Source organism: Mesocricetus auratus, unplaced genomic scaffold, assembly GCF_017639785.1.
Source record: "Mesocricetus auratus isolate SY011 unplaced genomic scaffold, BCM_Maur_2.0 Super-Scaffold_100022, whole genome shotgun sequence".
Lineage (NCBI taxonomy): Eukaryota > Metazoa > Chordata > Mammalia > Rodentia > Cricetidae > Mesocricetus > Mesocricetus auratus.
The window spans coordinates 32,138,805-32,152,206 of record NW_024429203.1 but is presented as its reverse complement, the minus strand read 5'-3'; the positions used below and the strand labels follow the sequence as shown (position 1 = coordinate 32,152,206).

General features: G+C 37.4%; 1 protein-coding gene across 3 annotated transcripts in view; it reads right to left on the bottom strand.

Moving 5' to 3' along the window:
- Positions 1-13,402, bottom strand: part of LOC101834176 (protein NPAT) — a 40,217-nt gene that overhangs the window by 9,344 nt on the left and 17,471 nt on the right. For 2 of the 3 annotated variants that reach the window (XM_013112966.3, XM_005069539.4), the window contains exons 8-15: positions 12,235-12,322; positions 11,509-11,600; positions 11,343-11,430; positions 8,453-8,549; positions 6,965-7,093; positions 4,366-6,003; positions 728-843; positions 543-651 (exon numbers count right to left, since the gene is read on the bottom strand). In XM_013112966.3, the coding sequence (XP_012968420.1) occupies positions 543-651; positions 728-843; positions 4,366-6,003; positions 6,965-7,093; positions 8,453-8,549; positions 11,343-11,430; positions 11,509-11,600; positions 12,235-12,322 (2,357 nt within the window). The remainder of the gene's footprint in view (positions 1-542; positions 652-727; positions 844-4,365; positions 6,004-6,964; positions 7,094-8,452; positions 8,550-11,342; positions 11,431-11,508; positions 11,601-12,234; positions 12,323-13,402) is intronic. The other variant, XM_040729829.1, reaches the window with a different exon arrangement.

Here is a 13,402-nt window from a genome sequence, read left to right as displayed (position 1 = left end):
CGGAACTAGTTCTTGTAGACCAGGCTGGCCTCGAACTCACAGAGACCTGCCTGCCTCTGCCTCCAGAGAACTGATACTAAAGGTGAGCACCACCAACACTGGGTGTAACTGAGTTTTTTTTTTTTTTTAATATGAGTAAAGGATTACTGGCAAAAGAAGGGAATAAGAGAAGATGCGATGCAAACTTTGTTAAACACTTCAAAATTATTTGGGAAAACAGGGATTATGATCTTCGGTAATTCTAAAGAACATACCGAGGAGCAATGGATAAAAGCTAAAGCATTTAGCAAAGCAAAGGAATTTACCAGAATCAATGCTGTCTAATCAAAAACTGCTTGCTTGACGGGAAGGAGGACTGTTGTTAGGGGTGTACAAGAAGAAAACATTCACTGGGTGTTGGTGGCAAGGCAGAGGCATGTAGATCTCTGTGAGTTCAGTCTGGGCTACACAGAAAAACCCAGTCTTAAAAAACCAAAATGAAAGAAAACATTCAGTTGTTGTTTTACAGACACAAGTTGATTTGGATTCTTTTTAACAAGTACCTGTAATAGGCCTGTTTCTGAGTCCCTGAGCCTTCTGAGATTTTTGAGGAACGGGAAATTGAGTGATACTTCTGTTACAAACAGGTGCTGCTAAAGGCATATGAAGGACCTAGAAGGAAAAAAATACAATTAATTATGCTGTTTGGAATGCTTCCTCACATTATTTTTTAATTCATAAATGCTACCTGCTGAGGAGGAGTAGAGAATGTATTTCCATTCTGTCCAACTACTGACACAGGTATCATTCCCACCATTCCTTGAAGTACAGGCTGGACTGGAGAAGCAATTATGATGGCAGATCCTAAAAAACAACTTTCATTAAAATCAGGTTTCCTTCCCTAAATCTTTTGACACCAATAAATGTGAAACTAATTAGTATTTTGAAACAAATTCTATGACCAGATCTTCTCTTTTGAAAATCAGCTCCAGCCTCCAGGTTCCTGCCCTCCCTGCTTTTGATGAAGTGCTACATGGAACTCTGAGTGAAATAAACCCTTTCCTCCCAAAGTAGCTTTTGGTCATTGTGTTTTATCACAAAAGTAACCCCAATTAAAACAGAAGTTGGTACTAGGAGTGGGGTATTACTGTGACAACCCTGACCATGTTTTAGGGAGGACTGTGGAAGGACTTTGGAGCTTTGGGCTAGATGCTAAGAGCTCAGTAAGCTGTCCTTAAGCCCTTGGAAATAAGAATGTTAATTAAGAGCAATACAGACGATGAAGACCTGGTTCACTAAGTTTCAGAGGTAAGTAAAGACTGTACTAGGCCTTCTCTGTGAAGAATCTGTAGTGTCTGGTCAGTTGGAGCTGAAGAATTGGCTATGATTAACAAGAGCCCAGAACTACATAAGTAAAACCTTTGCTTTGCTGAGACAGTTGGTGCTGAAGAATCAGCTGTGACTAAGAGACTAGCATTACTGAGGTGAAGTCTTCTGGGAAGTATCTCCTTGGGGTCAGCACACAGAAGCTGTATTCCAGAAGCAGCAAGGCTGTACCTCACACTGGTTGCCAATCTTGGTTGTCTAAGAGTCAACCAAATGATACGGTTTTGAAGGCATGAAGGGGTCATGGAGAGTAGCCGAGGCTTGGCACTGTATGGTAAGACTGGAGTCCCTGAAGAGAGCCTAGAAGAGGCTATCCTTGAAAGTGCAGCTCAGTTGCAGCAAAGGACCCCAGCAGTTTTGGAGATGCCAACACTGTAGGATGACCACCCAGAATAGCAGTAGTGATGGAGTGGAGTCAGCCACAGTCTAGACGATAGGATATATGTGCTGCAGAGGGCAGAGCCTGCGAAGAGACCCAAGCCTTTTGGGTCAATTTGGAGGAGCCCAGAAGACTGGGAATCTCAGACATTGGACACTGAATGATCTATATTGTGAGTTTGGTTTTGCTTTGTTCAGATTGTGACTGTGCCCTGGTTCCTCCCTCCTGAAGTAACTATTTACTTTTGATTTGATAGGAGCATACAACTGAAAGACTTTGAATTTTAAAAGGCCAGATTTTAAAAGATGACGGAATTAATTTTTTTATTTACTTATGTGCATTGGTGTTTTGCCTGCATATATATCCATGTGAGGGTGTCAAATCCCCTGGAACTGGAGTTACAGACAGTTGTGAGTTGCTATGTGGGTGCTGGGAATTGAACCCAGGTCTCTGGAAGAACAGCAAGTGCTCTTAACTGCTGAGACATCTCTCCAGTCTCCGAGACTTAATTTTTTTTAAGGTTTATTTATTTTTATGTCCTTTGCCTGTATGTATGTCTGTCTGAGGGTGCCAAATTTCCTGGAGTTGCAGTTGTCAGCTGCCATGTGGGTGCTGGGAATTGAACCTGGTTCTTCTGGAAGAACAGCTAGTGTTTTTAACCACTGAGCCATTTCTCCAACTCTAAGAGAATAAATTTTTAAATACCATGGGAAGTTAAAAATTTGGAATGTTTATATTGTAATATTGATATTGATGTGTGATCTTTGGGAAGTACAAGAAAAGAAAGGTTATGGCTTAACAGTGATACGTTTGTGTGTCAAAGTGATAATGGTTCTATTGTGTGGGCTAGTTTTATGTCAACTTGACACAAGCTAGTTATCTGAAAGAATGGGACCTCAACTGAGAAACTGTCTCTTGGCAAGCCTACAGGCATTTTCTTAATAATTGATGTGGTGGTACCATTCCTGAGCTATAGATTCAGGGTTCTATAAGAAAGCAGGCTGAGCAAGTCATGATAAGCAACCCAGGGTGGGGGTAACCAGTAAGCAACACCCTTCCATGTCCTCTGCATCAATTCCTGATGCCAGGTCCCTGCCTTGAGTTTCTGCCCTCACTGCTTTTGACGATGAACTATTATATAGAACTGTGAGTGAAATAAACCCTTCACCCCACCAAAGTTGCTTTCATCACAATAGAAACCATAATTAAGATAATCTTGTTTATAAATTTTTGAGTAAGTACAGTAATAAAAGTTAAGAAATCAAAAAAAAGCAAATCTAAACATTAAGGTGTAGGGCATTTAGCGATATTATCCTAAGCTCAAGCTTCTCTGGCTAGAAGATTCTATTACATACTGATTCTTCTAACAACTGCAACTAATTAGGAACTGAGTAGTGACTGTTTAATGTTTGAATCTTGTAGCAGAAAACCTGGATTCAAATGAGTACTTATAGCCCTTAACCATTTACCCAATGTATTATATTCTTAATGGTACTGGGCAAAAAGAATATACTTTTGTAACCCGATTAAACTACCAAGGGAAAACTAGAATGTGTACATGGTCCTTAGGAGTCAACCACAAGAAAAACTATAGTAATTTAGTCCTGGCAGTGAACGCACCTTTACCTCATATGTTAACTATCCCTGCCAAGCATCCAGGATGCTTATTCTACTTCCCTTGGCTTTAAACCTTACCTCATTTCTCTAAGTTTTAATGAAAGCTTAACATTCTGCAGCAATTCTAGCCTTTCCTTTACCTCATTTGAAATAGATTCACCAAATTTAATACTTAGTTGATAATGTTTAATCAGATCTCATTGTTTATAAATCAGTACAATGGGAATGTAGGTGCAAATGTGTGAATTCTTTGACTGCTATGAAATTTTGCCAATTGCTAACTGTATGTAAAGCAGCATACAGTGAAGGCAAGAGCCCCTGAACGTGAGTAATTAGAAAGGGTTTTATAGAATTCAGGTTTTCTTGAAAGTCTGTCTAAACTAGGGCCAGGTGGTGGCAGCCATGCCTTTAATCCCAGCACTTGGGGAGGCAGAGACAAATAGGTGGATCTCTCTGAGTTTGAAGACAACCTGATCTATAGAGCAAGTTCCAGGACAGCCAGGGCTACACAGAGAACCTGTCTTGAACTCAACCCCCCAAAAGAACTATGATTATAAAAAAATAAATATCCTGCGAGATCGAGTTGAAGTATATATACAGATATGCAATGAATCAGGCTTTCTTTTCTTTTTCACAGCTTAGTGTTGTAGATTAAAAAGTGCACAAAGAAAAAAAAATTAAAGCTACAAGTATCAGATTTAAACAAAACCTGCTTGAATTGGGTAGCAAGAAAGAGGCATAAGTAATTATATATATAGTATTATTTGTCATAGGAACTATCTATATTATCTCCTAGTCAGTGACTTCACAAGAAAATTAAGATTGCAATCCAGAGAAGCTCCAAAATATGTGTGCACACACACATATAAATTATATACACACACATATATGTATCTCTTTTCTTTCAGTGTTGGAGATAGAGTCCACAAACTTGCACATGTTATACAAGTGCTTTTCCACTGAACTATATCCCCAGCTCACCTCCAATATGCTCTTAGAGTTACCTTGTGAAAAGTTTGGCGACACAGCTGGGTTGACAGCAAATACACTGTTAGACTTTAGTGGTGTCTGTAACTGCTGTGGAGGAGGCTGTGCAGTCATAGGTGCAGAATTCCCAGGCAATACCACTACATTAGATTGACTGACAGTTGGTCCCAAGGTTGTTGGATCAGTCACACAGGTAGCTATCAAAATGTTACTTGAATTGCCAAAGGCTGTGCTTGTGGCAGGCATCAACTGTATGTATCCTCCGTCCTTAGGAACACACGGTGCAATGCTGGCTGAAAATGCAATGTTATCTTCATTCTGAGGATTGTTTACTACAGGTTCCTCAGGTTTGAGCACTAAAAGGTTTTGCTCCACTGAGCCAGAATCCCCTACTTCAACAGATACAACAGCACTTGCAGTTTCTTCTGAAGACAGGCATGTAACAAATTCTGCATTTTTGGCGGGAGATTTAGAAGACAGAATTATCGTTGGCAAGTTTTCTCCACTTATACTAGATACAGCGCTGTTAAGCTCTGCATCTGAGGAAACAAATGGATCATCACTAATAATAATTTTGAGAGAGACAATACTTGATGCATCTACATCCACTGAGTCTTTACTAGGCTTACCATCAATATTTTGGGTCTCAGGAGAACCTCCCACTGAACCACCGGATTCTGAAGGAAGTGAATGATTATTTTTCACAGGATTACCCTCTCGAGGAACCAGTGCAACTTCTTCAGAGTTGTTATGTTCACCCAAAGAGAGAAAAATAGTATCTCCATCTCTCACAGAAGAGGAAGGCTCTTGAGAGTTCTCAGACTTAAGTGTCTCAGTCTTGTTTTTCTCACGATTTAAGTCAACAGATGCTGAACCATTGGGTAGCTGTTTATCTGAAGGGACTGATTCTTCAAGATTAATTTCTATTTGTTCAGATACATTTAAACCTAAACTTTCAACAGTCACAGGTAATGCTTTACTTTGCAATGAAGAATTATCTTGGCAATCTGGTAGTGGCTGTGCTGCAACTGATAATTCACTATTAGTTTCAATTTTACTGTTTGGAATTTGACTAGAATCTGGGGGCTCAGAACCAAGGGAATTCGTTTTAACTTTTATTACATTGTCAGAATTTTCACAAAACTGACTTTTGGATGGCTTTCCAGCTAATGGAGTACTCTGGGACAAAAACTGGGAATTTTTCCTAGAGAGAACTAAGTTTTCATCATCTGTTTCACCACCAAGAGACACAAATGAAGTTACTGGCATATCAGGGTGATCAGGCTGTAACTGAGGTTCATTCAGCGGACTTGGAGACAAAGAATTCTTTTCAACCTCCATAACCACTTCACCTTCAGTGGGCATCTGACTGGTATATAACTCAGAACAATGTTCATTACTTTCATTAGAACTTCCTCTTTGGTTAAAGTCACTCAAATTTGACATAGACTCAAAGGTAATGTCAGGAGCACACTTCTGTTCAGCAGGTACAGCTGTTTTAAAGGTCTTTTTTTGAATGCTAGAGCTTATTTGGGAGAAATTTTCCTGGGATTCCTGCTGAAGAACATCGTGGTTGCTGCCATTCTTCAAATCACTTAATAATACATCTTCATTTTGATAGGATGTACAAAATGGAGGCTGACCAGATTGCCCATCTGTAAAACAGCAGTGTGATGGAGAGTTATGTTGAGCATGTTAGCTTCTGAAGCAGTCACTTTTCCTGTACAACCTACGCTGCCAAGAAAATACTAACATTTGGCATACCAATAAGTTTAAGACTGATACAGTGAACAAATGTCAAATTGTTTCCCTAGGAAAACAGATGCCAAGGAAGGAAAATGTACAGAGGCTGAAGAACATCCAGTACTTAGTAAAAGACAAAATGCCTTAAGCTAGCTCTAAACAATAGTGGAAATACTGTTTTCCCTATCTTGACTTTTTTTTCCTCTCCTGTCAAAAAAAAAAAAATGCAGGAGAACCTACAAATAACCAAATTCAATACTATCAGCATATACTGTATAATTTCCTTGAAACAACTGTTGACTGTCAGCTCAATTCAGAAGGCTGAAAAACTCAAACATATGAACCTAACAGATTAGGCAATGGAATCTGGGTCTTGATGAAACTATTGTGCTATAGACTTGTCCCATCTGGCCAATACGATTTACTACTAGGTTGTATGTCTATTGCTGTATGAAAAAATGAAAAATTAATCTTTTAATCAAAGTACTACAGATTTTTTTTTATATAATCCTAGTATCTTTTTTAATTTATTTATTTTTCAGTTTAAATTTAGATTAGAAACAAGGTTGCTTCACAAGTCAGTTCCAGGTCCCTCTCCCTTTCCCTCCCCTCCCCCTCAGTCCCCCCATTATCAACTCATTTCCCCAGGGAGGGTGAGGCCCTCCATGGGGGTGTCCATAGTCTGTCATTTCATCCAGGCAAAGTACTACAGATTTGGCAACAAATTTTCTCACTGGACAGAAAATTGTAAGCATAAAAACGATCTATATAGAAATTTAAATAACTTCTGATTTAAACAGTACTTTGTTTTTGAATTTTGAGATTAATTTTAACATTTTAGGTGACATAATTAACAAAATATAAAAATCTTACCAGATTCTTCTGGTTCAAAAGAACTTTTAATTGCTAGATTAGTTTCTTCAGCTAAGACTATATTAGGATTAGTTTCCATAGGTTGACTACAAACACTTTGTGATACATTTTTATTATTCTTTGTTTTACCTATTAAAAAGAGAATAGACAAATAAATGACCATACTAAAAAAACGCACAAATACTACCATTCTCAAATAATTGCTGAAAGTTTTATTTCAGTTATACTTTAGTTGTTTTTCGAGATATGCTCTCAGGTATCCCAGGATAAGCTTGAACTTATTATATAGCCAAGGATGCCCCTGAACTCCTGATTTTCCTGCCTCTACGTTTAAAGCCTTAAGGAATATTATAGGTATTCTCACCTACTCCCTAAAAGTGTTTCCAATGCTTCTTTATATGTTACTTACAAATTCAAGGATTTTCTCATTGAACTTTCCTCATTTGTGGTATTGCTATGATGGCTTAGGCTGCTTTTCAAGTCCCTGGTTCAAGACACCCTCTTGCCTCAGCTTTTTGAATACTGAGATAATGTGCACATGTCATGACCTTACTATAGCTGCTAGTTCTTTTTGTCCCCCTCCCCCCCCCCAAGACAGGTTTTTTCTTTCTATGTAACAGTCCTAGCTGTCCTGGAACTCACTTTGTAGACCAGGTTGGCCTCAAAGCCTGCCTCTGCCCCCTGAATGATGGGATTAAAAGCTCGCACCACCACTACCTGGGTCAACTGGTGGTTTCCTCTTTCTTTTTTTAAAGATTTACTTTATGTATATGCTCTATCTGCATATATGACTTTATGCCAGAAGAGGGCATCAGATCCCACTATGATGGCTGTGAGTCACCATGTGGTTGCTGGGAATTTAACTCAGGACCTCTGCAAAAAGCAGACCGCTGAGCATAAATGGTGGTTCTTAATGTTAGATGTTTATTAAGATCTTCTGGAAGGTCCAAGAATCTGTGCATGAAACAAGTTCATAGAGAAGGCTAATACTATGGCTGTTCTGACTTTAATGCAGAATACTTTACCTTCTTTTAGGATTTCTCAATTATATTTACCTGGACTGTAACAGACCCAGCATAGCTCATGCTGACTAGTCAAAACACAAAACCAAACTAAAACAAAAACCAAACTAGAAACCCAATTCTCCATTTTTATAGTTAAACTTTCCTAAGAAAACAAAGCCCTAAGCCGGGCGTTGGTGGCGCACACCTTTAATCCCAGCACTCGGGAGGCAGAGGCAGGCGGATCTCTGTGAGTTCGAGACCAGCCTGGACTACCAAGCGAGTTCCAGGACAGCCTCCAAAGCCACAGAGAAACTCTGTCTTGAAAAAACAAAACAAAACAAAACAAAACAACAACAACAACAACAAAAAAAAAAACAAAAAAAAAGAAAACAAAGCCCTGGGTGATGTTATTTTATTCTGGGTTAGATTACCCAAGATAGTGGAGAAAATTCTGTCTACCTGCTAGAATAAATGGTGCACTTACCATAGTCAAAGAGATCAAACAGTGCCTGAAATGCTGGGTCTGATTCTGTCTGTTCCAATATATCTTGTATTGCTTCTTCAGACATGTGGAGTTCATTCTGCAAAGTAAAAATAAAGGCATGAATAAATAGAAGTAATATGGCTTTAATATCAGAGAAATTATTCATGTTACTATTGACCTTTACCTGAGTTATTTCCCTACAAGAAAATTTCTTTTGATTTAAACAAGAGACTTATCTAAAAGAAAATAAGACTTTTGGGCTAGTGGATTAAAAAATATAGTTGATAAGAAGAATTAGGACAAGAACAATCAGACTCTATTTTAAAAAAATGGGTGGAAGGACAACACCCAAAAATCACAGAGGATAATAGAGTATCTATAAGGTGTAAATAAACAGATGGTGATACAGTTAAAAAGAATTAAGAAGCACATGACTCCAATGGAGCCTGGGGAAGGCAAACATAAACCTTAACCCAAAATTAAGCCAAGTGGAAGTAGTGAAAAAGATCAGCAGTCCTACATATCCACAAGACAAACCCACAGTTCTCAAAGTCCTCAAGTGCTGGCAGGAGTGTTGGTGAGACAGTGAGTCCTCTATTGTGCCAGGTTAGCAGTGGAGAAAAGGTCCACTTTGCAACTTGCCCTATCTCGGAGGGCTGTAAGTGGATACTATCTTGAGAGGAATTCAACTAAGATGAGGTAACCTGAGACTTGAAGCATGAGATAATCACAAGTAAGGGAACCTAGAATCAACTTCCCATATACCGAGGGTGAGGCAGCTATGGCAAGTAGTTATAGGAATAAGGAAGATGGATATGGAAATGCTGGACAGTTTAAGAATTTGGCTTGGGGGGCTGGAGAGATAGATCAGTGGTTAAGAACACTAGCTGGTCTTCCAGAGGTCTTGAGTTCAATTCCCAGTAACTACATGGTGGATCACAACCATCTGTAATGAGACTGGTGCCCTCTTCTGGCTTGCAGGTGTACAGGCAGACAGAACACTGTATATATAATAAATAATCTTTACAGCATCACCTGATAACTTCAGAGACTATTACCTTGGAAGCTTGAAGCTTCAGCAAATTACTTATGTCCACAGTCACATCCCATTAGCAGGATATTTAATGTCTACAGAGTTTTCAAAGTACAGAGGTAAGTGCACCTACATTGATCTCAATGCCGTTTGCTTCCCTCACTCTCAAAAGACTCCAAGACACCTGCTAGCAACAACACTGGCCACCCTACGGTACATGAACTGACAGAATAGGAAAACTTAGCCTACAGACTTAGGAAGGCAACTGATGTAAAGACAGTTCTATTAGAGAAAAGATATTTATCCAGTACAGGATTAGGACTAGCCTAAATCATAGGGAAACAAGTCTCCAAGAGACTCCCATCCTATACCTCTACCACACAGATTAAATTGTAGAGTATTCATAAAGAAGTTGCTGCAATAACTCAGCTTCTCACCCTTGTGTTTACTCTTTTAATTATACTTTCAGTAGTATTTTGGTTATCTTTTAAAAAGCCTTTTTATTTAAAATACTATTCTGCTTCTTACATTTATCAGATTTTCCCATATTATTTTGGTACTAGGCAACAGTTTTGTTTTATTTTATTTTTTAATCCCTATGTTTTTGAGACAAGATTCTTTATATAACCCTCGCTGTTTCGGAACTAGATGTTTAGACTAGTCTGATCTTTAACTCAGAGATCCTTCTACCTTTGTTTCCTGAGTGCCAGGATTAAAGGCTTTTGTCACTAAGCCTGGCTTAATTTTATGGCTTTCTTTTCTATTCTTTTATTTAACCTTTCTTTCTCATCTTTCCCTAGCCTTCACTTTATTTTTACATTTACCTTTACTAATTTTTAACTTTACAGTACACTACATTAGTTTTGTCATTTTCTGTTCTACAGTCTTTTATTACCTGATGTTAGTTGGTGCTGTTGCTGTTATATTAGTTTTTTTTCTCCCTTTGAGAGGTACTAGAGATGGAACTCTTAAAACTAAGAACCACCCCTAAATAAAACTAGAAAATAGACCCAAATGAACAGATGTATGAAACCAATGAGGAAGCTATCACCAAGAGATAACCAACTTCTCAGTTACTGACTACACAAAGATAGTAAAGACTAGATGAATTATAGAGCTGAAATTGAGGAAGAATTCTACTTCTAACATTAATCAATGAGTTTAAACAGAAAATAATGAGGTCTTCAATTCAGGAAGAAGCATTCTGAAATTATGAAAATTGGCAACATGCCACAGTCAGCAAGTAAAAAAAAAACCCCTCAAATGTTGGAAGTGAAAGTTCATTAAAAATAGTGAGAAGCATCACCACCACAAAAAAAGCTCAAGCAATACAAAAATGTTAGGGAAGGGAACTGGAAACTAGGACTGAGAAACAATACATTTAGGATCAGTTAGAAAGTATATGATAAATGCAAGTCACATTTAACATACTATTCCAGTTATCTTTAAATTACTACTCCGTTCCTGGCAATGGGGATGAAAGGCAAGACTAGGGTGCTGCTGTATGTAGTGAGTCTGCAAGTACTGAATACTTAGAAAACCATGAATAATTTTTATGTGTATGATAAAGCTGCACCGATATCTGTAAAGCAGGTAAGCTATTAGAGGGCAAGAAAAAAAATCTTACCATTTTTACTATTTAAATAAATGAGTCTTTGAAATGTATTCACTGCTCAAATGTGTTCAGAAAGAGATCAAATATATGAACATTTTATTTGAATTACTTTAAATTATATTTTATACATATAGTTTTTGGCAATGGTTTTAAAACCAAAAAACCATTTAGTTCTAACTGTACAAAAGCCTCAAAAGGTCTATCACACACTCATATCCCTACACACACACAACTACCCATACCGGAAGTCCTAGGAGTTCATCAATTGACGTTTTTGGCTCTGTTGGGTTGTTGTCTGTTTGCTTAGGTACTTGAGCAATACTATTATCACTGTAACGCAGAAAGGAAAACCGTTAATGCAGTTGGGTGGTCAGGCAAAAACAATCAGATCTGAATCATACAACTCACCTAGTCAAAAACTTATTTATGTTTTCTGCTAGTTTTTCTTGAAGAGATTTGTTGCTTAATATTTTGTCTCTTGCATTCTCAATAACCATTTGCTGAAAAAGAAAATCAAGACTAATAAAAGGATAGAACAGAATTATATTATTCACTAAAAACCAAATCAAACCAAAATCAATGCTTTTTTTTGACTCAGAAACTTGGGAGACTGAGTCAGGAGTTTTGAATTCAATCTCAACAACATAACAAAACCTCATCTCTAAGTAAACAATGAAAAAACAAAAAGCCACAAAAACCAATCCATACTGGTAGGCAGTTTATAATAGATGTAAGTAGAAAAACAAGCTCTGGTGCATACCTCTGCATTCAGGCCTGAACAACACTTGCATTTCAGAAGTGTTGTCACAGATCTTTTATCAACTTGGTCTTCATTGTATCTAATACAGTTCTACAGTTTTTGTCACACAAGCCTTTAATTATCTGACCCTGGTAAAATGCTCAATTTAACTACAGGATCGGGAAAAACCACAAAAAATTTTTATGTGGTAAATTTGCCATGTGTGTTCTCTAATTAATATTTTACAGTTATAATTCTCGATCCAATAGGCAATCCAAAAGTAATTCATTTACTCTCATATTCGTACAGAAATTCATAAACACATATAACTATATACACATCAGTGTTTTTAAATTTGAGAATACTTCAAGTTGAAATTTTGGAAGGTCACTTACTTTCTCTACTGCAAATGCATTTGGATCCTGTAAATTCCTTATTGAAGAATGAGGTCCAGATGATGTAAAACTCTTCCTTTGTGACTCACTGAAATACATTTTAAAAGCTCGTCTTTTACTATTATGTTTAATAGATCAATGATAATACATACACAAATCTTGAGATAATCATGGCATATTTTTTCTCTTTCCATAAAAACAAAGTCAGAAGAAGAGAAAACATATTATTGGACATAATGTAATGAGCTTGAGTTCTATTGAACAGCAAATTAAAACGATGAAAAATAAACAAAGAATTGGAAAAAAAACCCTGAAAAAAAAAACATGAAACAAAACACCTCACTAGCAATGTAGTCTTAAGTACATGAGCTCGGTTACTTTCATCTTCTTTCTTTGGTACTGCTGGAGATTTAACCCATGGATCACACATGCTAGGCATATGTTCTACCACAAAGCTACACCACCTAGCCTCGTTACCTACCTTGTGATGGAATGAGACCAACTGTATTAGTGGGTTTATGAAAAAATAATTAGCTATTCATGAACTTTACAATAAAAAGGTGAAAGCTATTGAATATTAAGAATGTTTTGCTGTTTTATGTGGTTAAATTGGAAAGTCCATCTTAAATTAGAAAATGCTTATAATAAAAGTTTTTAAAAAACCACAAAAACAAAAGACAAGAACAAAAAAACACAAAACCTACTGGTTGACTTATGAGGACTTATCTAAAAACCATTTAGAGGGGATGGAGAGATGGCCAGTGGATTCAATTCCCAGCAACCACATGGCAGCTTACAACTGTCTTTAACACTAGTTCCAGGGGATCTGACATACTCACAAACATACATGCAGACTAAACACTAATGTACATAATAAAATAAAAATAAATGAAATGGTTAAATAAATCCAAAACATTTAGAACTCTGATCTCTCGCCCAGTGCTGGTGCACATGCCTTTAATCCCAGCACTTGGGAGGCAGAGGTAGGTGGTACTGTCAGTTCAAGGACAGCCTCCAAAGTTATAGAGAAACCCTGTCTTGAAAAACTAAAAAAACAAAACAAAACAAAAATACCAAGCAAACAAAAAACCAAGACCCCACTCTAATCTCTCATATTTTTTTTAAGAAATATAAGCTGAGCCGGGTGTTGGTGGCACACGCCTTTAAT